Consider the following 25,781-nt stretch of genomic DNA (forward strand, 5'->3'; position numbering starts at 1 on the left):
CAAACTAGTGCCTTATGATAATACACATTTATTATATTACAAGGGGCCCGGTGCATGAATTCATGCACCTTGAAAGGAACTGTGGGCCATGAGGCTGCGGTGAGCACAGGGCGGGTCTTGGCCCATCCTCCATGCCCCCGCCAGCCCCTCCCCCATGGCCACTGGTCCCCTGTCTGCCTGCTGCCCAGCTCCTGCCACTGCTCCCACATGCTGACAGCGCCTGTCCCGCTCACACCCGCTGACAGCGTGGAGTGATTGGGGCCGGTACCAGCACTGGGTGCTAGCAGTGGCTCCAGCACCAGCTGCAGGTGTGAGAGGTGGCTGCAGGCCCCGATCACTTCTCAGGAAAAGGGGGGTTGGAGAAGCCCTGAGGGGCAATTGGTTCCAGCAGCTGCCGCTCGCACCCGCTGTTGGCTCTGAGCAATCGGGGCCAGCGCCGGGCACTGGCAGTGAGTGTGAGCGGCAGCTCTGGCACTGGCAGCCGGTTGGAGTGGGGCCGGCACCGGCAGCAGGTGTGAGTGCTGGCGGAACCATGGTACATGAGAGCAAAAAATTTTCAGTAACCACCAGAGCTTGGCCCAATGACACTGGCGCCTTTGCCTTCGTCTGGCGCCCCTGCTCATCTGCTCTATCATTCCGCCACAGCCGATGCTCACCATGTTCCGTGCTCTGCCACCTGCTGCTGACGCCCGCCATGTTCTGCACGCACCCCCTGGTGGTCAGCACATGTCATAGCAACTGGTTGTTTGGTTGTTCCACCGTTCAGTCTATTTGCATATTAGCCTTTTATTATATAGGATAGTTCTGGAGATTGAAGTCTAAAATGGGTTTCTCTGGGACCAATCAAAGTGTGGGCAGGGCTGAGTTCCTTCTGCAGGCTCTGGGGAGCCAGGCCTTTTCCAATTTCTAGAATCCACTTGCATCCTTGTCTCAAAGCTAGCAGCTACCTCGCATCTCCAAACCCTCTCTGACTTTGACTCTCCTGGCCCCTTATTCACTTACAAAGATTCCAATGGTCCCATCTGGATATTCCAGGAAAATCTCCCCATTTTAAGATCTTTAACTTAATCAGATCTGCAATGTCCTTTTTGCTATACAAAGTAACACATTCACAATTCCAGGGATAAAGGTGTGGGCATCTCTGGGGAACTATTCTTCTGCCTACCAGAGTAAACAAGATGTGGGAAAGAAGATGCAGCAGTCAATATCAAATCTAGATTAATCTTTCAAGAAGTTTGGATTATAAGTGAAGAGGAAAAATTGGAGGAAAATAGAGGATAAAAAAGGATTTTCTTAACATGATAAAGACATTAGCATGTTTACCAGCTATGTGGAAGTGTCAGCAGAGAGGCCCAGGCTGAAGGAAGGGCTGAGAGGCAGGAATAGGGCTGAAATCTGGCAGTGTTCACAGAGCTGGTTCTGAAGCAGGAAAAGATGTAGCCCAGGTGCAGATGTAGGTGGTTGGTAGGTGTGAAGATGCAACGTATATTGAAGGGAACAACAAAGTTTGGAACATTTGCTGAGGTGAATGGAGCTGGCCACGTTAAGAAATGGACAGCTAAGGATCTGGAGAGGGGCCAAGGTAGAGCACGTTGATTAGCAATGGCAATAGCTCCAACATGCAAACCTCATGGAACAATGAGATTGACTACATTGAGAATTACTTTCTTACATTTCAAGAAAAGCAGAGATAAATAATACCAAGTAAATATAAGTAAATAAAGTAGTATTTGACTTTTTGAATAGCAAATACAACTTTGTTATATGACCCAACATTTTTAAAAGAGCACGCATTTAATAGCTGTCTGTATCTAAGGAAAGTAATTTTGTTCTGTGTTTGGCAGAATTCCTTTTGACACAGCTGGATTCCAGTTTTAATGATGGAAAAACAAGTTCACAAAGGTCTTTTCATTTAAAATCATCATTTTTCTCTTTAGTGGTAAAAAGACATGTAAAAAGCATATGATTATGGTATTTACGTTTCCATTAAGGTGCCCTCAACAAGCAGGGGGAGTGTAGCCTACTATTTTCCTGCTCTTTAGATTTATAGCAGCACAGTACCTATTTCAATTATATGTGAGGACAATGCACTCTTGGTGGCATACGATTGTATAGTGACAGTTAGCAAATGTCTACTAGAGCTGTCTTTCTGTGAGGTTTTTAACTACACACTCTGGTATCTGGATATAAAAATATGAATTACATGGTATCCTCAAGTAAAAAAAAAAAAAGCATTATTAACCAAAATTTATTTCATCATTTCTTTGTTAGAATTCAAAGCATACTAAAATTTTTAATTGAAATTGTATAACTCATATGAAAAGAAATTTTTTGGTGTCAAGAAATACTCAATAGCCCTGACTAGTTTTGTTCAGTGATTAAAGCATTGGCCCACAGACTGAAGAGTTGTGGATTCGATTTCCAGTCAAGGGCACATACTTCGGTTGCAGGTTCGATCCCAGTCAGAACACAAGCAGGAGGCAACCAATCCATGTGTCTCTCTCATGTTGATGTTTCACTCTCTCTCTCTCCCCCTCCTCCCTCCCTTCTACTCTCTCTAAAAAATCAATATCCTCAGGTGAGGATTAAAAATAAATTAATTAATTTAAAAAAGGAAATACTCAATAATGTTTACAAATATTACGACAGGCTGATCTTTTAAATAAATGATTATTAAGTCATAGGTGAACAATGGAAATTTATTAATGCCAAGATAAAGCTGTGTCCAATATAAAAATTATAATTTACTAGAGGCCCGGTGCACAAAATTTGTGCATGGGTGCAGTTCTTAGGCCTGGCTGGCAATCGAAATGCGAGCATCTGGCATGGAAGGACAGGTCCCAGCTGACCTCTGGGCCCTGGACAGCACCTGGGTCCCCAGACTCTCACGTGCCCCCCCCCCCCCCCCGCTGAGTCATTGTGCCCCCACGCGGCTCCCTCAGCACTTGGGAGCTGGGCGGTGGCCCTGTCCCCCTTCGCAGCTGCTGGGCGCTATCTGTGGGGGAATGGGGCCCCATTCGTACCAGCCTTGGGCTGGGACTGCCCACTCACCTGCTCCACCATTCTGCTGCAGTCCTGCTTTCATCGGGGCCCATTAAGACCCGGAGCGCTTTCACTGCCCCCTGCTGGCAGCTCCACATCGCGGACGCCTGGCATAATTTGCGCCACCTCCTGGTGGTCAGCACATGTCATAGCAAAGCGAGTCAAACTCCCGGTCGAACTCCCCAGTCGAGGGGACAAATTTGCATATTAGACTTTTATTATATAGGATTTAACAGCTTCACTATTAAGAGACCTTAATAAACTAACTTACATTGGAGTCCCAATTTGTTTTTTCATTAGCCCAAGAGCAGTGCTTTTCAAAGGGTGTATGGGCTGGCAGTATCACGGTCAGTTGAGGAGCTTGTTGAAAAGGTGGGTTCTAACAAGAAGATATAACTCTGGTAAACATATATGCACTCAATATAAGAGCATCCAAATACATAAAAAAAACTTCTGGATGATATCAAGGGAGATATCGACAGCAATACAGTCATAGTAGGGGACTTTAATACACCACTAACACCACTGGATAAATCCTCTAAACAAAAAATCAGCAAAGAAACATCAATCCTAAATTGACTCACTAGATCAGATGGAATTAATTGACATCTTCAGAACATTTCACCCCAAAGCCACAGAATATACATTCTTCTCAAGTGCACATGGGTCATTTTCAAAGATAGACCACATATTGGAATACAGGCAAAGTCTCTTCCAATTCAAGAAGATAGAAATTATATCAAGTATCTTCTCAGATCACAATGGCATAAAATTAGAAATCAACTACAGTAAATACAATGAAAAAAATCAAACACTTGGAGGATGAATAGCATGCTATTAAACAATGACTGGGTTACAAAAGAAATCAAAGTAAAAAACATCCTGGTAAAAAAAGACAATGAAATCACAACAATCCAAAATCTATGGGACATAAACAAGTGGAAGAACATACCATGTTCATGGATTGGTAGAATCAACATCATTAAAATGTCCATATTACCTAAAGCAATCTACAGATTCAATGCAATCCCCACTAAAATACCAATAGCATATTTCAAAGACCTAGAACAAACACTCCAAAAATTCATATAGAATAAAAAAAGACCCCAAATATCCGCAGCAATCCTGAGAAAGAAGAACAAAGTTGGAGGGATTACAATACCAGATATGAAGCTATATTACCAAGCCACAGTTCTCAAAACTGCCTGGTACTGGCACAAGAACATACATATAGACCAATGGAATAGTACAGAGAACCCAGAAATCAACCCAAGCCATTATGCTCAATTAATATTTGATAAAGGAGGAAAGAGCATACAATGGAGTGAAGATAGTCTCTTCAATAAATGGTGTTGGAAAATTTGGTCAGATACATGCAAAAAAATGAAACTAGATCACCAACTTACACCATACACAAAAACAAACTCAAAATGGCTAAAAGACCTAAATGTAAGACAGGAAACCATAAAAATCCTACAAGACTCCATAGGCAGCAAAATAGCATACATATGCCGTAGCAATATCTTTACAGACACAGCACCTAGGGAATGGAGACTAAAGAGAAAATAAACAAATGGGACTACATCAAAATTAAAAGCTTCTGCACAGCAAAAGAAACCATCAATAAAACAACAAGAAAGCTCACTGCATGGGAGAACATATTTGCCAATGTTATCTACGATCAGGGTTTAATCTCCAAAAGTTATAGGGAACGCATACAACTTAACAAAAAGAAGAGAAAACAATCCAATAAAAAAATGGGCAAAGGACCTAAATAGACACTTTTCTAAAGAGGACATACAGAAAGCTGAGAGACATATGAAAACATGCTCAAAGTCACTAATCATCTGAGAGATGCAAATCAAAACAGCAATGAGGTACCATCTCACACCTGTCAGAATGGCTATCATCAACAAATCAAGAAAAGACAAGTGCTGGCCAGGATGCAGAGAAAAAGGAACCCTTGTGCACTGCTGGTGGGAATGCAGACTGGTGCAGCAACTATGGAAAACAGTATGGCGTTTCCTCAAAAAATTAAAAATGGAACTCCCATTTTACCCAGTAATCCCACTTCTAGGACTATATCCCAAGAAACCAGAAACACCAATCAAAAAGGATATATGCACCCCTACATTCATAGCAGCACAATTTACCATAGCTAAGATTTGGAAACAGCCTAAGTGCCCATCAGCAGATGAATGGATTAAAAAACTGTGGAAGATCTACACAATGGAATACTATGCCGCTATAAAAAAAAAAGGAACTTTTACCATTTGCAACAGCATGGATGGAACTGGAGAGCATTATGCTAAGCGAAATAAGTCAGTGGGAGAAAGATAAATATCACATGATCTCACTCATATGTGGGATATAATGATCAACATAAACTGATGAACAGAAATAGATCCAGAGACAAATGGCAGGGGAGGGGAGAGGAGTTAGAGAGCAACCAAAGGACTTGTATGCATGTATATTAGCATAACCAATGGACACAGCCACTGGGGCAGCAGTGGGGGCTTCCCCTCGGGGGTGGGAGTGGATGGGCGGGGGTCAATGGTGGGGGGGCATATGTAATACTTTAAACAATAAAAAAAAGGAAAAGAAGAATGCCCTGACTGGTTTGGCTCAGTGGATAGAGCGTTGGCCTGTGAACTCAAGGGTCCCAGGTTTGATTCCGGTCACAGGCACCAAAAATAAATAAATTAAAAAAAAGAAAAGAAAAGGTGGGTTCTTAGCCCCCAACCAGATCTACTGAATCAGAATACTTCTTCTGAGAGGAGGTCAACAAAACTGCATCTGTGCAAAGCACGTCATCCAGGTCCTTTGTATATGTGCTAAAATTTGAAAAGTCACTATTTTGGAACACTGTCTGTGACAGTTCTTAAGATCATGATTCCCGCCAAGGCAATAGTTTTGGTTATAAAACTATTATAGTTTTATAATAGTTTTGTAATATAGTGTGAAGTCAGGGAATGTGTTACCTCCATCTTTGTTCTTTTTCCTCAGGATTGCTTTGGCTATTTAGGGTCTTCTGTGGTTCCATACAAATTTGAGGATTTTTTGTTGTTTTTGTTCTACTTCTGTGGAAAATGCCATTAGGATTTTGACAGGGATTGCATTAAATCTGTATATTGCTTTATAGATATGGCCATGTTAACAATGTTTTTTCTTCTAATCCATGAGCATAGAATATATTTCCATTTCTTTGTGTCTTCAATTTCTTTCTGCAATGTCTTATAGTTTTCAGTATACAGGTCTCACTTCCTTTGTTAAGTTTATGCCTAGGTGTTTTATCCTTTTTGTTGCAATTGTAAATGGGATCATTTTCTTCAGTTCTTTTTCTGGTATTTCATTTTTAGTACATGGAAACACAATGGATTTTTATAAACTGATTTTGTATCCTGCAACTTTACTATATTTGTTTATTGTTTCTAATAGTTCTTTAGTGGAGTATTTAGGGTTTTCTATATATACAATCATGTTATCTGTAAAAAGTGAGTTTTACTTCTTCATTCCCTACATGGATACTTTTTATTTATTTTTCTTGACTGCCCTGGCTAGGACTTCTAGTACTATGTTGAACAACAGTAGTGAGAATGGACATCCTTGTCTTATTCCTGAGAGGAAAAGCTTTAATTTTTTTCACCACTGAGTATGATATTGGCAGAGAGTTTGTTATAGATGGCCTTTATTACATTGAGGTACTTTCCTTTTATCCCCATTTTATTAAATGTTTTAATGACAAATGGATGTTGTCAAATGCCCTTTTGTATCTATTGATATAAATCATATAATTTTTATCTTTTATTTTGTTAATGTGGGGTATACATTGATTAATTTTTGTATGCTGAACCATCTTTTCATCCCTGGCATGGATCCCCCTAGATAGTGATGTATTATTATCTTTTTAATTTATTGTTGTATTTGATTTTGCCAGTACTTTGTTTAGGATTTTGCATCTGTATTCATCAGAGATACTGGCCTATAATTTTCTTTCTTTGTGTTGTCCTTGCCAGGTTTTAGTATCAGGGTAACGTTGGCCTTGTAAAATTAATTAGAAGTATTGCCTCCTCTTTAATATTTTGGAAAAATTTGAGATGGATAGGTATTACATTTTTAATGTTTGGTAGAATCTGAGCCCAGAAATAAACCTACACATATATAGGTAACTGATTTTTGACAAAGGAGGCAAAGAAAACAATGGAGGCAAGAAAGCCTCTTGAATAAATGGTGCTGGGAAAACTGGAAAGTCAAAGCAAAAGAATGAAACTAGACTACTATCTGACACCATACACACTAATTAACTCAAAATGGATAAAAGACTTGAACATAAGACCTGAAACAATTAAATACATAAAAGGAAATATAGGCACTAAACTTATGAACTTTGGTCTCAGAGGGGTTTTTGTTAACTTGACGCCAAAGGCAATGGATGTAAAAGAAAAATAAATGAATGGAACTACATCAAACTAAAAAGCATCTGCACAGCAAACGAAACATCAACAAAACAAAAAAGCAGCCCTGGCCAGTGTGGCTCAGTTGGTTGGAGTGCAGTCCCATGCATCGAAAGGTTTTGGGTTTGATTCTTAGTTGGGGCATGTTTGGGAGGCAATTGATCGATGTTTCTCTCTCTCTCTCTCTCTCTCTCTCTCTCTCTCTCTCTCTCTCTCTCTTCCTCCTTCCCTCCCTCATATCAATGAGAGCATATCTTTTGTGGGGATTTAAAAAAAGCAACTAACTAAATGGAAAAAGATATATGCAAACGATACCTCTGATAAGGGGCTAATATCCAGAATATATAAAGAACAAATACAATGCAACAACAACAAGAACACAAACAATCCAATTTTAAAAATGGGCAGAGGACCTGAATAGAGACTTTTCCAAGGAAGACATACAGACAGCCAGCAGATAAATGAAAAGATGTTTAACATCACTAGTTCTATGGGAAACCCTAATCAAAACTTCAATGAGATACCACCTAACATCTGTTACAATGGCTATTATCAATAAAACAAGAAATAACAAGCATTGGAGAGGAATATAAATTGATGCAGTCACTATGGAAAACAGTATAGAAGCTCCTCAAAAAAAGAAAAAGAGATATCATAGGGCCCAGCAATCCCTCTTATGGTTACCCGCAAAATTTGAAAATACTTATTCATAAAGAAAATATGTATCCCTATGTTCATTCAGCATTATTCACAATAACCAAAACATGAAAATAACTGAAGTATCCTTTGATGGATAATTGGATAAAGATATGGTACATATATACAAGGAATACTACCCAGCCAAAAAAAGATGAAATACTGCTATTTGTGACAACATGAATGGATCCTGAGAGTGTCATGTTAAGTGAAATAAGTCAGATAGAAAAGGACAAGAACTATATGATTTCACTTATGTGGGATATAAGACAAAAAGCAACAAATGAACAAACAAACTCATAGACACAGACAACAGAATGGCAGAAGGATGGTTACCAGAGGGTAGGGACAGGACAAAGAGGGTAAAAGGGGTCAAACATATGGAAGGTTATTAGATTTTAAGTGATGGGAGACACAGTGGAGTGGATGTTGTGTGATAGAGTTGTACACCTGAAACTTATATAATATTAACCAATATTATCCAAATATACTTAATTTTTAAAAATCAAGATTCCTGCCTGCCTGCCCTGCCTAGAGATAATGATATAAATAGGAATATCAACATTTTAGACAAGGTTTGAGCTGTTTAAGCCTCCATATCTCCATTGAGCATTACAAGCTTGGAATCAGCAAGAATTTTATGAAAGTAGAATATGAAGAACTTCAAATAATTCCATAAAAGTACAAAATGGAGACTTCCAAATTGTCAAAGGACAGATGGAAATTGATTGAGATCATGTTTTTACACCACTATCCCCTTAGTCACTCTCAGATAAGCCATTTGCAGCACTTTTATTCCAAACATTTATACTGCCAAGGCATTTGTTCTACTGAACTCAGTAACTCCTAAGTTAAAGAGAAAACTGTTCATGATATGATGTGATTTATGGAGAACACTTAGAGATCAAGCTATTTAATGACTGAAGAGGTATCCACTGAGTTGCATCCCCAAACTTTGTAAAGTATAAGGAATAAAACCTATTTTTATTCATTTGTTTTATTCCTTGCTTGTTTCTGCATCCAGGTAAGAATGCAGTGCTTTCCTGAGACCAAATGCCTGTTTCCTAACAATAGCAACATCAAACACTTCAACAGTGCTTACTGTGGACAAGGTACTATGCTAAATGCTTTATGCGTGCTAACACACTCAGTCCTCCCTAAGCTCGAGAGGCCTGAGTCAGTTATTATCCCATTTTGCAGATGAGGAAAATAAAGCATAGAGTTCACACAGCTGATGGTGGAAAAGCCCAGAATCAAATGCAGGCAGTGTGGCTCCATAGTTTATGCTCTTGTACTTCACACTCAGCTGTCTCCTACTTTAGAGCAGAATTGTTGCTAGCGGGAGGAGTTGCCTGCAGATAGTAGTATATCAGAGTTAAGGATCTATGCTAGCAAACCTGATTTATAACACTTCTTTAAGTAAAAGCTAAACAAAAAACGAAAATTGAGCAGCAATGGAGAGTTCTGACCATTATTTGATTTTACAAAATACTGTGGAGATGTTTTGACCAGGGCATAGTTCTCCAATATGTAGACAATTTTTTTTATCTAAAAATGATAATTTCCTTTGAGCTCCTATGTGCATGATTCACTGCACTCAGATTGGTTGTGGCTCCATGAAACAGAAAGCTAATGGAGGGTGATTTAAAAAGTAAGGGGCTCATATCCGGCAGGTGTGGCTCAGTTAGTTGAGCATCATCCCATGAGCCAGGAGGTTGCCAGTTTGATTCCCAGTCAGGGCACATGCCTGGGTTGTGGGCTTGATACCCAGTTGGGGATATCATGTTTCTCTCTCATTGATGTTTCTGTCTCTCCTTCTCCCCTCCTGTCTCTGAAATCAATAAAGACATACTTTAAAAAAAGTAAGAGGCTCAGTTCCAAAGATAATAAGGAATAGAGGCTGCACCTGCCAGGAATAGATGAGGCTGTTTATTTCTTGCTCCATGTGGCCTTCATGTGAACTCCACCTTGGAGCACCCATCAAAATTCCAGGAAGGGAGAAGGGAAAATGGCAAAGGGAAAAAGCTGAATCGGAGCCACTTTAATCAGGAAAAAACTAGCTTTGCAGGAAGTCCCATCCTAAACCCACTTCTAACTCATTAGTCACATGGTCACCTCTTACTACAGGGGAGCCTGGGATATTGAAATTTTTAGCTGGGCACATTGCCGGCCTGAACAAAATTAGGATTCTATTAAGTAAGGAAGAAAAGAGAAGAGGTATAAGACAGGCAACTAGAAGTGTCTTCCACAGTGGAAGAGAAAGAGGGGAAAAGAGAGAGTACCGTATCAGACTGCATTCTCACCAGCTGAAGACACAAAAACCAAATAGAAAATGCACTCTTGCCAAAGAAATACAGAATTATGAATTATTTACAATAGCTAAATCTTTGAGGTCTCTGGTTATGAGCAAGATAAAAAATAAGTACACCAACAATTCTGTGAGTTTCAGCCTTGTTATTCATATACTACAGAAGGGTAGGGTCAGCTTCTCTTGAAAAATCAAAATGTTACCAAGGGCATGAAAAATACAAAATACTGGCAACAGTGACACTGTGACCAAAGCATACAGTCAGTTAATAGCTCATGAGTCAATCAGATTAAACAGGCATGAAAATATTTCTAGACATAGTATGGAGCTTTCCTATAAAAAGTATTTTATAAATAACACATGAAATCAAGAGAATGTCCTATTTCAACATTAAATTCACAGTATTTAATACATTATCCCTGGCTATTTCCACGTGGGGCTACCAGGTCCACATTCCTGACTATAAGATCAATCAAATTGATTAAGCAATGAAATTCAGAATACTGCTTTCTCACCGAACAAGGAAAATCTCAGAACAAATTCAGGCTATGCTTCAGATTGTCAACTGACTGCCTAGACTCCCATAAAATAAAAAAATTTGAATTATAAAGTTCATCAGACACCAATTGCAAATTTGGGTGAAATTTAGTTAATTGATAGGAATTTCTTTGTCATGTGTATTCTTCATATAAGCTATACTCCCTGAGGACCTTTCAGTTTTATTTTCCATTTAAATAATTATTTTTTAAAGAGTTAACAGAAGCATATTCTAGGTGATCTTATTGGTATGTTATTTCACTGTCTCCATTTGAGTTTACAAATATGAGGCATCAAGAAATGTTACTTTCACTATCTATTCACTTCCACGTCTTTTAATGAAAATAGAAGCAAGTTGGACTTGCTGCATAAACGATGCATTGATGAAGCATACACAGGTCGAAGATCACCACATACAGACCTGCAAAAGAACTGCAAGACCGGACTAAGAAAAGTAGAGGCAGCCCCTGGTTTGTAGATTCAGGAAAATAATCTCAAAGGAACCTGCCACACAGCAGCCACCATATTTATGATTTGTGAAAGAGTTTAGATTAAAAAAACGCACATTATTGACCATATTAAATTAATGTCGCTCATTTGGATGTAATGGTTTTGCTGTTTTGTTTATATTTAACTTGTAAAGATGTTTGGTTTTACAGTTGTATAATGGCTGTAAGCAGAATGAGTTTAGTCCTATTTTATTTTTATACATTTAAGTAACATTTTAATCAAAAAATTGAATTCTATATGGCAGTATCGAAAGACTTTCCTTTTAAGAGTCTCTACACTACTCACATCTAAGAAACACTTTTCTACAGTTTTCTCTCTGACAGAAAAAGACAACAGAGGTGATGCCATTATTTCTAAGTCAAATTTATATTAAATTCCCAGTTGGTGAAGAAGTATTTCACAGATGCACTAAGTCCCCACTTTTTGGATTAGAAATATAACCATTCAATGGCATCTTACTCTCTGCAAACAAACAAACAAACCTAAATGTACATTTCTCTGATCCTTTTTAAAAAAAAATTATCTCTTCCTTGAGTTGGAAATGTCTTAGAAATGCTCTAGGATATGATTGCAGGAGGGAGAGGCAGGGTGGGTGGAGGTGGAAAGAGTATAGAGGGAATGAATAGTGATGGAAAAAAATAAAATGAAAAAAATGTGTGTGTTTTTTAAAAATAAAAGAAATTCTCTAGACCAAATACCCTTTGCGGGGGACAAATGCATAGAACTGTACAATCCCAACCACTCGCCTGCCTGCCTGATTGCCCCTAACTGCTCCTGCCTGCCAGCCTGATCACCCCTAACCACTCCCCTGCCAGCATGACTGACGCCTAACTGCTCCCCTGCCGGCCCGATCACCCCTAACTGCCCTCCCCTGAAGGCCTGGTTGCCCCCAATGGCCCTCCCATGCAGGCCTGGTCCCCCAACTACCCTCCCCTGAAGGCCTGGTTGCCCCCCAACTACCTTCCCCTGAAGGCCTGGTTGCCCCCAACTGCCCTCCCCTGCCAGCCATATTCTGGCTGTGGCTGCCACCATCTTTGAGGATGTGGCAGTCAATTAGCATATTCCCTCCTTATTGGCTGTGGGCATTGCCATCTTTGAGGTTGTGGCAGTCAATTAGCATATTCCCTCTTTATTGGCTGTGGGAACTGCCATCTTTGAGGGTGGAACGGTCAATTTGCATATTCCCTCCTTATTGGCTGTGGGCGCCACCATCTTTGTGACAGTGTGAGGGTCAATTAGCATAATCCCTCTTTATTAGATAGGATGAATGGGTTAGCAATGAGATCAAGAAATAAATAAAAAACTTCCTGGAAACAAATGAAAATGAACACAGAACAACCCAAAATCTCTGGGACACAGCAAAAGCAGTCCTGAGAGAGAAGTTATTAGCACTACAGGCATTCCTCAAAAAACAAAAAAAAAATCAGCAATAAACTATTTAATCCTACAAATTAAAGAACTAGAAAGAGAACAACAACAATAAAAAGTCCAGAGTAAGTAGAAGGAAGGAGTTTTACCAAACATTCAAAGAAGAACTAATACCTATACTCCTCAAACTATTTCAGAAAATCCAAGAGGCAGGACACTTCCAAACTTTTTTTATGAGGCCAGCATTATCCTCATTCCAAAACCAGATAAAGACACTAAAAAGAAAGAGAATTATAGGCCAATATCTCTGGTAAACATAGATGCCAAAATCCTCAACAAAATATTAGCAAATCATATCCAGCAATACATTAAAAAGATCATACACCATGATCAAGTGGGATTTATTCCAGGGATGCAAGGCTGGTACAATATTTGCAAATTAATAAATGTGATACATAACATAAACAAATTGAAAGACAAAAATCACATGATCATATCAATAGATGCAGAGAAAAATTTCAACAAAATCCAACACCCAATTTTGATAAAAACTCTCAGCAAAGTGGGAATAGAGGGAGCATATCTCAACATGATGAAGGACATAAATGACATACAGCCAGCATTATACTCAATGGGCAAAAACTAAAACCATTTTCCCTAAGTCCCCTAAGAACAGAAACAAGACAGGATGCCCACTTTCACCACTCCTGTTCAACATAGTACTGGAAGTGCTAGCCATAGCGATCAGACAAGAAGAAAAAATAAAAGACATCCAAATTGGAAAAGAAAAAGTAAAAGTGACATGATATTGTACATCGAAAACCCTAAAGACTCCATCAAAAAACTACCAGATGTAATAAATGAATTTGGCAATGTAGCAGGATACAAAATTAACATCCAGAAATTTACACCTTTTTTATACACCAACTAGGGGCCTGGTGCACAAATTCATGCACCAGTGAGGTCCCTCAGCCTGGCCTACGGGATTGGGTTGAAACTGGCTCTCTGACATCCCCCGAGGGGTCCCTGATTGTGAGAGGGAGCAGGCCATGCCGAGGGACCACACCAGTGCACAACTGGGGCCAGGGAGGGATGCAAGAGGTTGGCCAGCTGGGGAGGGATCACTGGAGGGCTCCAGGGCATGTCTGGCCCATCTCGCTCAGTCCTGATCGGCCGGATTCTAGTAGTAAGCTAACCTACCAGTTGGAGTGTCTGCCCCCTGGTGGTCAGTGCACATCATAGTGACTGGTTGACTGTCTGCCCCCTGGTGGTCAGTGCATGTCATAGCAAGCAGTTGAGCAGCCTTAGCATATCATTAGCATATTATGCTTTGATTGGTTGAATGGATGACTGGACGACTGGACACTTAGTATATGAGGCTTTTATTATATAGGACTAGAGGCCCATTGCACGAAGAGATTCATGCAATAGGCCTTCCCTTCCCCTGGCTGCCAGCACCGGTTTTCCTCCAGCACCCGGGACCCAGGCCTTCGCTCCAGCCAGAGCCTTCAGTCTTCGCGGCTCCAGACAGAGCCTTCAGTCTTCGCGGCTCCGGGCGGAGCCTTCAGTCTTCGCTCCGCTGCTTCACCCTTATGTGTGCAAATTAACCGCCATCTTTGTTGGGTTAATTTGCACACTCTCCTGATTGGCTGGTGAGTGTAGCGGAGGGATGGTTAATTTACATGTTTGTATATTATTAGGTAAGATATTGAACTCACAGAAAAAGAAAGTAAAAAAACAATCCTATTTACCATTGCACCAAAAAAATTAAGATACCTGGAATAAACTTAACTAAGGAGGTAAAAGACCTGTACTAGGAAAACTACATGATGTTGAAAAAATAGATAGAGGAAGACATAAACAAATGAAAGAATATAGCGTGTTCATGGATTGATAGAATCAACATTATTAAAATGTCCATATTACCCAAAGCAATCTATAGATTCAATGCAATCCCCATTAAAATACCAACAGAGTATTTCACAGACCTAGAACAAACTCTCCAAAAATTCATCTGGAATTTCAAAAAACCCAAATAGCTGCAGCAGTCCTGAGAAAAAAAGAACAAAGTTGGAGGGATCACAATACCAGATATCAAGCTATATTAAAAAGCCACTGCTTTCAAAACTGCCTGGTACTGGCACAAGAACATACATATAGACCAATGGAACAGAACAGACAACTTAGAAGTCGACCCAAGCCATTATACTCAATTAATATTTGACAAAGGAGGCAAGAGCATACAATGGAGTTAAGACAGTCACTTAAATAAATGGTGTTGGGAAAATTGGACAGATACATGCAAAAAAATGAAACTAGACCACCAACTTACACCATACACAAAAATAAACTCAAAATGGATAAAGGACTGAAATGTAAGACAGGAAAGCATAAATATCTTAGAAGAAGCCATAGGCAGCAAAACAGCAGACATATGTCATAGCAATATCTTTACTGATACAACTCCTAGGATAATGGAAACTAAGGAGAAAATAAACAAATGGGACTACATCAAAATAAAAAGCTTCTGCACAGCAAAAGAAACCATCAACAAAACAACAGGAAAGCCCACTGCAAGGGAGAACATATTTGCCAATGTCATCCCCAATAAGGGTTTAATCTCCAAAATTTACAGGGAACTCATACAACCTAACAAAAGGAAGACAAACAATTCAATCAGAAAATGGGCAAAGGACCTAAATAGAATCTTTTCGAAAGAGGACATACAGAAGGCCAAGAGACATATGAAAACATGCTCAAAGTCACTAATCATCTGAGAGATGCAAATCAAAACAGCAATGAGATACCATCTCACACCTGTCAGAATGGCTATCATCAACAAATCAATAAACAAGTGCTGACGAGGATGCAGAGAATAAGGAACCCTCGTGCACTGCTGGTGGGAATGCAGACTGGTGCAGCCACTGTGGAAAACAGTATGGCGTTTCCTCAAAAAATTAAAAATGGAACTGCCATAATACCACTAGTAATACCACTTCTAGGAATGTATCCCAAGAAAACAGAAACACCAATCAGAAAGGATATATGCACCCCTATGTTCATAGCAGCACAATTTACAATGGCTAAGATTTGCAAACAGCCTAAGTGCCCATCAGCATATGAGTGGATTAGAAAACTGTGGTACATCTACACAATGGAATATTACACTGCTGTAAATAAGAAAGAACTCTTACCATATTCAACTGCATGGATAGACATGGAAAGTATTATGCTAAGCGAAATTAGCCAGTTGGAGAAAGATATATATCACATGATGTCACTCATTTGTGGAATATAATGAATAACATAAACTGATGAACAAAAATGGAGCCACAGGAAAAAAAAATATTTTAGAAAATAATACAAGTAATCCTGTATTTGTAGATTTTTAATATTTCCTACAACTTTTGTAATATTATACTATGTTAGTACAGTTTGGTAACATTATTATATTTAAATTATTTTTCTTGAAATATTAATGTTTATTATATATAATATTATTATATTTAAAATTGTTTTTCTTGGAAAAAATAGCTGGCAGTAAATAAATAAAACAGACTCCTTGCAAAATGCAGCAGCTAAATAACACATAGATGCTATAGATGATATAATTGCAGTACATGTGTCGTCTTACAGGGGTATTGTAGACCAACTGTACCAGTGTGAGACATGGAAACTTATTAGAAATGCAAATTGTAGGCTCCACTCCAGACCCACTGTATCAAAATCTGGGGGAGGGTTAATCAATCTGTGTTCAGGTGATTCTGATGCATGCTAAAGCTTCAGAAGCGCTAGTTTTAAATGAAACTTGTTCAAAGCCCAGCTTCCATATAGATCAACGATGATATAAAACCATTATAAGCAAAAGCAGTAACAAGAGGGAAATTTATTACAGGCAATCTCAAGAAACAAGAGAATTCCAAGTAAATAACTTACCATTACATCTTAAAGAACTAGAAAAAGAAAACATCCCGAAGTCAGCAGAAGAAAGGAAATAATAAAAATTACAGCAGAATTGAATGAAATAGAGAACAAAAAGACTATACAAAATATTAATAAAACAAAGATCTGGTTCTTTGAAAAATATTATTAAAATTGACAAACCCCGGCTAGACTAAGAAAAAAATGTGTAAAGTCCCATATAAACAAAATCAGAAATGAGAGAGAAGTCACCACAGACATACAAAGGATCATACTAAAATATTATGAAAGACTATATGTCACCAAATTCAATAACCTAGAAGAAATGGGTAACTTTTAGAAATATATAACCTTCCTAGACTAAATCATGAAAAATTGGAAAATCTAAATAGACCGATCAGCAGTGAGGAAATTGAAACAACCATCAAAAACCTCCCAAAAAATAAAAGTTCAGGAACAGATGGCTTCACCAGTGAATTCTACCAAATGTTCAAAAAAGATTTGAAACCTATCTTTCTCAAACTCTTCCAAAAAGTTGAACAAGAGGCAATACTTTCTAACACATTTTATGCGGCCAATGTAACCCTGATACCAAAACCTGGCAAGGGTAACATAAAAAAATGAAAACTACAGACCAATATCTCTGATGACTACAGATGAAAGAAATCCTAAACAAAATACTAGCAAATCAAATACAACAGTACATCCAAAAAATAATACATCATGATCAAGTGGGGTTCATTCCAGGGGCAAAAGAATGGTTCAACATATGCAAATTAATTAATATAACATACCACATTAACAAAAGAAAGGATAAAAATAATATGATCTTATCAATAGATGAAGAAAAAGCATCTAATAAGATAAAACATCCATTTATGATTCAAACACTCAGTAAAATAGGAATAGAAGGAAAGTACCTCAACATAATAAAGGCCATAAACCCTCAGCTAATATTATATACAATGGTGAAAAACTGAAAGCTTTCCTCTTAGATCAGGAACAAGATAAGGATGTCCACTCTCACCACTCTTATTCAACATAGTTCTGGAAGTCCTAGCCAGAGCAATAAGGCAAGAGAAAAAAATAAAAGGCATGCAAATAGGGAAGGAAGAAGTAAAACTGTCACTTTTTGCAGATGATGTGATTCTGTATATAGAAAACTCCAAAACTCACCAATAAAACACAACTATTAGAAATAATAAACAAGTACAGTAAAGTTGCAAGTTACAGAATCAATGTACTGCCTTTCTGTATAGTAACAACAAAACTTTAGAAAAAGAAGGGGGAAAAATTCCTTTTGCAATTGCAACGAAAATAATAAAATACCTAGGAGTAAACTTAACAAAGAACATGAAAGACCCATATACTGAAAATTACAAAGCATTACTAAGAGATTGAAAAAGACACAACAAAATGGAAAAATATCCTGTGTTCATGGATTGGAAGAATCAACACAGTTAAAAAGGCCATATTACCCAAAGCAAAATACAGATTTAATGCAATCCCCATCAAAATCCCAATGTCATGTTTAAAAGAAATAAAAAGAGAAATAACCAGATTTGTTGGAACCATAAAAAAACCCAAATAGCCAAAGAAATCCTGAGAAAAAAAGAATGAAGGTGGAGGTATCATACTACCTGACTTCAAATTATACTACAGAGCTACAATAATCAAAACAGCATGTTATTGGCAGAGAAACAGACACACAGAGCAATGGAACAGAATAGAACCAAATGTATATGGACAAATAATTTTCAACAAAGGAGCCAGAAATATATAAAGGAGTAAAGATAGTCTCTTCAATAAATGGTGCTGGGAAAACTGGAAAGCTACATACAAATGAATGAAACTGAATTACAGTTTGTCCCCATGTTCAAAAATTAATTCAAAATGGATCAAAGATCTAACTATAAGACAGGAAACAATAAGTTACATAGAAGAAAATATAGGTACCAAACTTATGCACCAGGTAATAGAGAACATTTTATGAATTTGACCTCAAAGGCAAGGGAAGTAAAAGCAAAATTAAATGAATGGGACTATATCAAACTAAAAAGCTTCTGCACAGCAAAAGAAACTGAGAACAAAACAAAGAGTCAGCCAACCAGATGGGAGATGATATTTGCAAACAGAAACTCCAACAAAGGTTTAATTTCCAAAATATCTAAAGAACTCATAAAACTCAACACCAAACAAAAAACCAAATCAAAAAGTGGGCAGAGGACCTGAAAATACACCTCTCCCAAGAAGACACAAGAACAGCCAATCCTATCTAATAAGGATGGAATATGCAAATTGACCATCACTTCACAACAAAGATGGTGACACCCACAGTCAATAAGGAGGGAATATGCAAATTGACGCAACAAAGATGGTGGCAGCCGGGTCGGGATGCTTGCATCGTTGCTATGGTGACAATGCAGGCATTCCACCTTGCCCCGGCTGCTCTGGGCCTCTGGGCAGCGCGTGAAGACAGAAGGTGGCTCCAGCCAGAGCGAAGGTGGTGCCCGCAGCCAGGGGAAGGAAGGCCTATTCTTGCACGAATTTTCGTGTGTTGGGCTTCTGGTAGATATATGAAAAGATGTTCAACCTCACTGGTAATTAGGAAAATGCAAATCAACACTACAATGAGATACCACCTCACATTTGTTAGAGTGGCCATTATCAACAAAATACGCAATAACTAGTGTTGGAGAGGTTGTGGAAAAAGGGGAACCCTCATTCACTGCTGGTGGGAATGTAGATTGGTGCAACCACTATGGAAAGCAGTCTGGTGATTCCTCAAAAAATTAAGAATAGAGCTATCATACAATCCAGTAATTCCTCTCCTGGGTATATACCCAAAAAACTCAAAAACATGAATGTGAAAAGATATACCCCTATGTTCATTGTAGCATTATTCACGGAGGTTAAGACATGGGAACAACCAAAGTGTCCTGTGACAGAGAAGATGTGGTACATATACGCAAGGGAATACTAGTCAGCCATAAGAAAAGATGAAATGGCGCCATTTGCAACAACATGGATGGACCCTGAGAATATTATGCTAAGTGAAATCAGTCATAAAAAGCTAAGAACCACATGATTTCACTCATGTGGGATATAAAACTGAAACTCATGAAAACAAACAGCAGTGTGGTGGTTGCCAGAGTGAAGGGGATAGGAGGTCCCAATATATAGTGATAGGAGAAGATTTGACTTTGGGTGGTAGGCACATAGAGCAATATACAGATCTTGTAACACAGAAACCCATACCTGAAATCTATATGATCATATTAACCAATGTCACCTCAATAAGTGTAATAAAAAAAGGAAAAATAAAATAAAACCATTATAAGATGTGATGGGATTAGCACATTATTTATGACAATAACATGCATATGCATAATGAAAAAGAAATTAAGATTATTTTCTTTGTGAACTAAACTTTATATGGTGTTTGAATATATAACTGAAGGGTGTTTAATATATAAATGAAGGGATTTAAAAAGATCTGTGTTTAAACTGTTTCAGATAAAATCTGAAATAAGTATATAGCCATTAACATGTAGTCAGCATTATACTACTTTGAGCTACACTGATAAATAAACAGACATGCATCTGTGGCTATTAACAAACAAGTTGAAAATTGGCTATACTGTACACCTCATTCACTAATTCTTTCATCATATAAAATCATGTCACCAAAAAATGTGGCCCTTCTAAACAAATCATAATTAGAACAAGTCATGTCAGTCACCATCTATTTAATTACCACAACTAGAGGCTCTCCTAATAATAAAGGCAAATACAGCTTTAGTACAAGAGCCATCATTTCAAGTTTGCTTTTTATTTGAGTTATAAACTAAAGGTTAGTTCTCTGGTCTAAAGCCATTTTAAGAACAAGATGAAATATGTTGGCATTATTAGAAAGCTATCAAAATCTCTGCTACTCTTTCCACTAGGCTTCAATTTGTATAAAAATACTTTCAGACACAACAGCTTTTTTAAGGACATTAATAAAAGGCAGTCCTAGTTTAGGGACTGATGAGCAATCTACTCCCTTGTCAAAAACTGTATCAAATTGATTTAAAAGCAATATCCTGATTGCTCATAGAACCTACCTGTCTACAGGTGAAGGTTTGGAATTCCGTGACTTCTTTACTTGGGCATACAAAGCATCCATCATATGTCCTTCTCTTGGGCTTTGGGGTCTGGCATTGAGAGCCATGGAACCCTCATAGGAAGAAATTCCCCCATACATCAACTCATCATCACAGCCAAGTGTCCGATGAAAATCTTGAATTTCAGCATAGTCACGTTCCCGAGCTTGTCGTTCTCTAAATTCTCGAGTTTTGGCTTGAATCCTGTAAAATTAGAGCAAAGTTGACATAAGAAAAGCTATGTCTTCTCTAAGACCTGCATATAGAAACAGTCATCAAACTATGTTGTAAAATACATTTTATTTCATGCAGTATATGAAAATTTATGGTATAAACAGTGTTATATTCATTTCAGACTATCAAGGTAATGTCATGGATGCTCAAAAATAATAATGTTAGATAGCTTTTGTTAATGTGAGTACTGTATAGTCATGATGTACACCTTAATTTAAATCGTCCCTTATTAAGTAGATTTAAAAATCCACAAAGAACAGAGAGTTTTAGGCATCTAATTAGGTTTTCCTCATGAACTTCTGTAAGGCAAGAAGTGATTCTTAAAAAGTTACTGCCCCCGCCACAAACACAAACTATCCTATCTAATAAAGAGGGAATATGAAAATTGACCGTCACTCTGTCACAAAGATGGTGGTGCCCAAGGCCACAAGATGCTGGTGCCCAGGCCCCTCAGCCCTGCCAGAGTCCCCCCGTCCTTTCAGCACCACCTGGGTGGGTGGCAGGCACACGGTGTGGCCATACCCGACCTTAGCCCCCCAGCCGCCCAGGGCCAGCCTGAGGCGCAGGCAAGCCTCGGATGGAGGCTGCCCAGCTGCCCAGGACAGGCCCAAGGCACAGGCAAGCCTTGGATGGCGGCTGCCCAGCTTCCCAGGGCCGCCCGAGGCTCAGGTAACCAGGGTCGGCCAAGGCTTGCACTGCCAGCAGTGGCAGCAGCAGAGGTGTGATGGGGGTGTTGCCTTCCCCTGATCGCCGGGTCGCCTCCCGCCCCTAAGGGCTACCGGACTGTGAGATGGGGCAGGCCAGGCTGAGGGACCCCCCCCTCCATGCACTGGGTCTCTAGTACACACACACACACACACACACACACACACACACACACACTAGGGGCCCAGTGCATAATATTTGTGCACTGGGGTGCGGGTCCCTCAGACTGGCCTGTGCTCTCTCACAGTCCGGGGAACCCCTTGGGGGATGTCCGACTGTCAGGGAGCAGGCCTAAGCCGGCAGTCGGACATACCCCCGAGGGTTCCTCAGTGCTGCTGTGGAGGTGGGAGAGGCTCCCGCCATGCTGCTGTGTTCGCCAGCTGTGAGCCCAGCTTCTGGCTGAGTGATGCTCCCACAGGAGGAGCTCCTGAGTTGAGCATCTGCCCCCTGGTGGTCAGTGCATGTCATAGCAACTGGTTGTTCCACTGTTCGGTTGATTTGTATATTAGCCTTTTATTATATAGGATATATATATATATATATATATATATATATATTTATATATACACACACACACACACACACACACACACATATATGTATATATATATATGCATACATTTATGTCTGAGCACAATAATGTATATGTCTTACTCATTATAAATATATCATACACATTCAATATAGTGATAGGAGCTTAAACATGAATCTACAACATGATTATTAGGAGCAAAAGATCAATAAAATTTGGCTGTGTTATAACTAAGAAAGTGACCTTAAATAACTACTTCCATTTAGAATGAATTGAAATATTTCCTAAGATTTTATTAAGCTACTTGGTATAAAGTTCTCTTCAACTAAGGAGATATTGATATAAGTTATTCTAAGTCAATCTTACTTAGCTAAAAATAGAATTTTGATAATTTTTCATTATTTTTGCTGCAAAAATATTTTTGATAATGTTTAATGGGGAAAATACAAATGTAAAAATATATTTTAAAATTATCTCATTTAATAAAACAATATTTTAGACTGAGTTTAATGTTTTATTGCAAAATTATTTACTTCTTTCATATTTGAAATAAACCACTGCTTGCATAAATGACACATAAATATATATTCAAAATAATACAGAAAAGATATAAACATGAGATAAAGACAGTACATAAAAGATAAAAGGAAATCACAGGAGAGAACCCTGATACCTGAGGTCTGAAAATGGAGACTGCATAGAGACTGGTAGGAGGGGCAGGGGTGCAAAAGGGCTGGCTGGGTGCCCACAGACAGCAAGTGAAGTCCCAGAGAGATATCTCAGCTGTGTGTGTGTGTGGGGGGGGTGCCACTGAGAACTCTGGGATCTAATACCCAAGCTGGGCTTCCCAGCAGAGCACCAAATCTGAGGAGGGTACCCACATAACATCTAGCTGCGAAAAGCAGCAGAATGCTGTCTGCCAGGGAGTGGCAGCTGAAAGTTCAGGCACCCTCTTGAAGAGCCAACGCACAAAAATGCCCTGTGGAGCCACCCACCTTGTGCTCTGACAGAGGGAGGGTAAAGTGAACTGGAGCTGTGACAGCAGAACCCAGAACTGGGACTCCGGGAATAGAGCTCAGAAGGCAGACACACCAAGTTTCCTGGGCTGAGTCATTCCCTCATGCAGTGGAGGACATCTTTCCCACATAGACATTTGCCTTGCTGAGGGAAGACAGTTGACACACCCTATTGGAAAACACCTTGCCCTGAGGCTACTTAAGAGATTAAAAATAACAATTATCCTCCAGTCAGAAGCAACTGTGTCACCCTGTTGAAAAAACTCTAGGATGATTGCCTAGGGGAATTCAAGTCAGGATCCTATTAGTCTGTAAACAGAGGCAGTCTCTGGAGGTTTTGAGTCTTTGCCTGATCTAATTAGTCAGAAACAGTCTTTAACACTGTCCTGCACTAGAGATTGAGAGGTGTAGAGGATGTACCTAAAACAGTGATGGCGAACCTATGACACGCGAACTCATTTTTTTGGTTGATTTTTCTTTGTTAAATGGCATTTAAATATATAAAATAAATATCAAAAATATAAGTCTTTGTTTTACTATGGTTGCAAATATCAAAAAATTTCTATATGTGACATGGCACCAGAGTTAAGTTAGGATTTTTCAAAATGCTGACACGCCGAGCTCAAAAGGTTCGCCATCACTGACGTAAAACATAGTCACAAACCCAAAAAGACAACCAAAATAAGGAGACAAAGAAATGACCCCCAAGTGAAAGAACTAGAGACCTCTCCAGAAAAAGAGATAAATGAAGCAGAGATAAGAAATTTATCTGAAACAGAGTTCAGAGTAATGATAGTAAAAATGCTCAACAGTATGAAAAAAGATATAGTAACTATGAAAAAGAACAGTCTGAGATAAAAAATGACATAACACAAATAAAGAACACATTGGGAGGAATACACAACAAATTAGGGGAAACTGAGCATAGACTCAGTGAATTAGAACACAGAGTTGAAAATATCACTCAATCAGAGAACCAAAAAGAAGAAATAATTTTAAAAAACAGGAAGACAGCTGAAGGGAGCTGTGGAACAACATGAAACATAACAATATTAGAATAGCAGTGGGTCAGAAGAGGTAGAAAGGGAGAAAGGAATAGAGAACATGTTTGAAGAAATAATGGCAGAAAGCTTCCCTAACCTGGTAAAGAAAAAAGTCACACAAGTTCAGGAGGCACAGAGAACCCCAAACAGACCCATGCCCAGACACATCATAATTAAGATGCCAAAAATTAAAGACAAAGAGAGAATCTTAAAGGCAGCAAGAGAAAAGAAAACCGTTACCTGAAAGGGCGAGGGCTAGGCCCTCCATCTTGCCCCAGGGTAAGGGCTAGGCCCTCCATCTTGCCCCAGGGTAAGTGCTCCATCTTACCTTGGCCACGTGCTTGGCAAGGAGCTTCTTCCCGGAAGTCTAAGCCTCTGCTAGCCACACCCAGGAACAAGAAACCGACTTGTGCCTGGCCAATCGGCAGAGCACAGTCCTTTCTCCTCCCCTTACTCCAACCCCCCTATAAAACCCGTCTCCACACAGAGTTATCTCTCTCTGCTTCCTGTTGCTGCGTCGGCAAGGTGGGGGAGCCGAGCTAGACCACCAACTTACATCATACACAAGAATAAACTCAAAATGGATAAAGGACTTAAATGTACAACAGGAAACCATAAAAATTCTAGAAGAATCCAAAGGCAACAAAATCTCAGACATATGCCAAAGCAATTTCTTCACTGATACAGCTCCTAGGGCAGTTGAAACTAAAGAGAAAATGAACAAATGGGACTACATCAAAATAAAAAGCTTCTGCACAGCAAAAGAAACCATCAACAAAACAACAAGAAAACCCCACTGCGTGGGAAAACATATTTGCCAACATCATATCTGATAAGGGCCTAATCTCCAAAATTTATAAGGAACTCATACAACTTAACAAAAAGAAGATAAACAATCCAATCAAAAAATGGGCAAAGGATCTAAATAGACACCTTTCAAAAGAGGACATTCAGAAAGCCAAGAGACATATGAAAACATGCTCAAAGTCACTAATCATCCGAGAGATGCAAATCAAAACAACAATGAGGTACCATCTCACACCTGTCAGAATGGCTATCATCAACAAATCAACAAATGACAAGTGCTGGAGAGGATGTGGAGAAAAAGGAACCCTTGTGCACTGCTGGTGGGAATGCAGACTGGTGCAGCCACTATGGAAGACAGTATGGAGTTTCCTCAAAAAACTGGAAATGGAACTCCCATTTGACAATAAATTTACTTTCTACACTCTAACCCAACGATCCGGAACCATCTCATAACGTTACGGGA

The 25,781-nt window shown here is 39.1% G+C and overlaps 1 protein-coding gene across 23 annotated transcripts in view; it reads right to left on the minus strand.

Moving 5' to 3' along the window:
- The window catches only part of PARD3 (par-3 family cell polarity regulator), a 724,129-nt gene that overhangs the window by 173,689 nt on the left and 524,659 nt on the right, over window positions 1-25,781 (minus strand). For 22 of the 23 annotated variants that reach the window (XR_002828697.1, XM_023752233.1, XM_023752234.1 and 19 more), the window contains one exon: window positions 20,943-21,185. Coding sequence is in view for 22 of the 23 variants with exons in the window: in XM_023752233.1 (XP_023608001.1) it covers window positions 20,943-21,185 (243 nt within the window). In the remaining variant the exon portion in view is untranslated. Of the gene's footprint in view, window positions 1-3,313; window positions 3,422-20,942; window positions 21,186-25,781 lie in introns of those variants that run through there. The other variant, XM_014453971.2, reaches the window with a different exon arrangement.

The sequence above is a fragment of the Myotis lucifugus genome, unplaced genomic scaffold (genome assembly GCF_000147115.1).
Source record: "Myotis lucifugus unplaced genomic scaffold, Myoluc2.0 scaffold_29, whole genome shotgun sequence".
Classification (NCBI taxonomy): Eukaryota; Metazoa; Chordata; class Mammalia; order Chiroptera; family Vespertilionidae; genus Myotis; species Myotis lucifugus.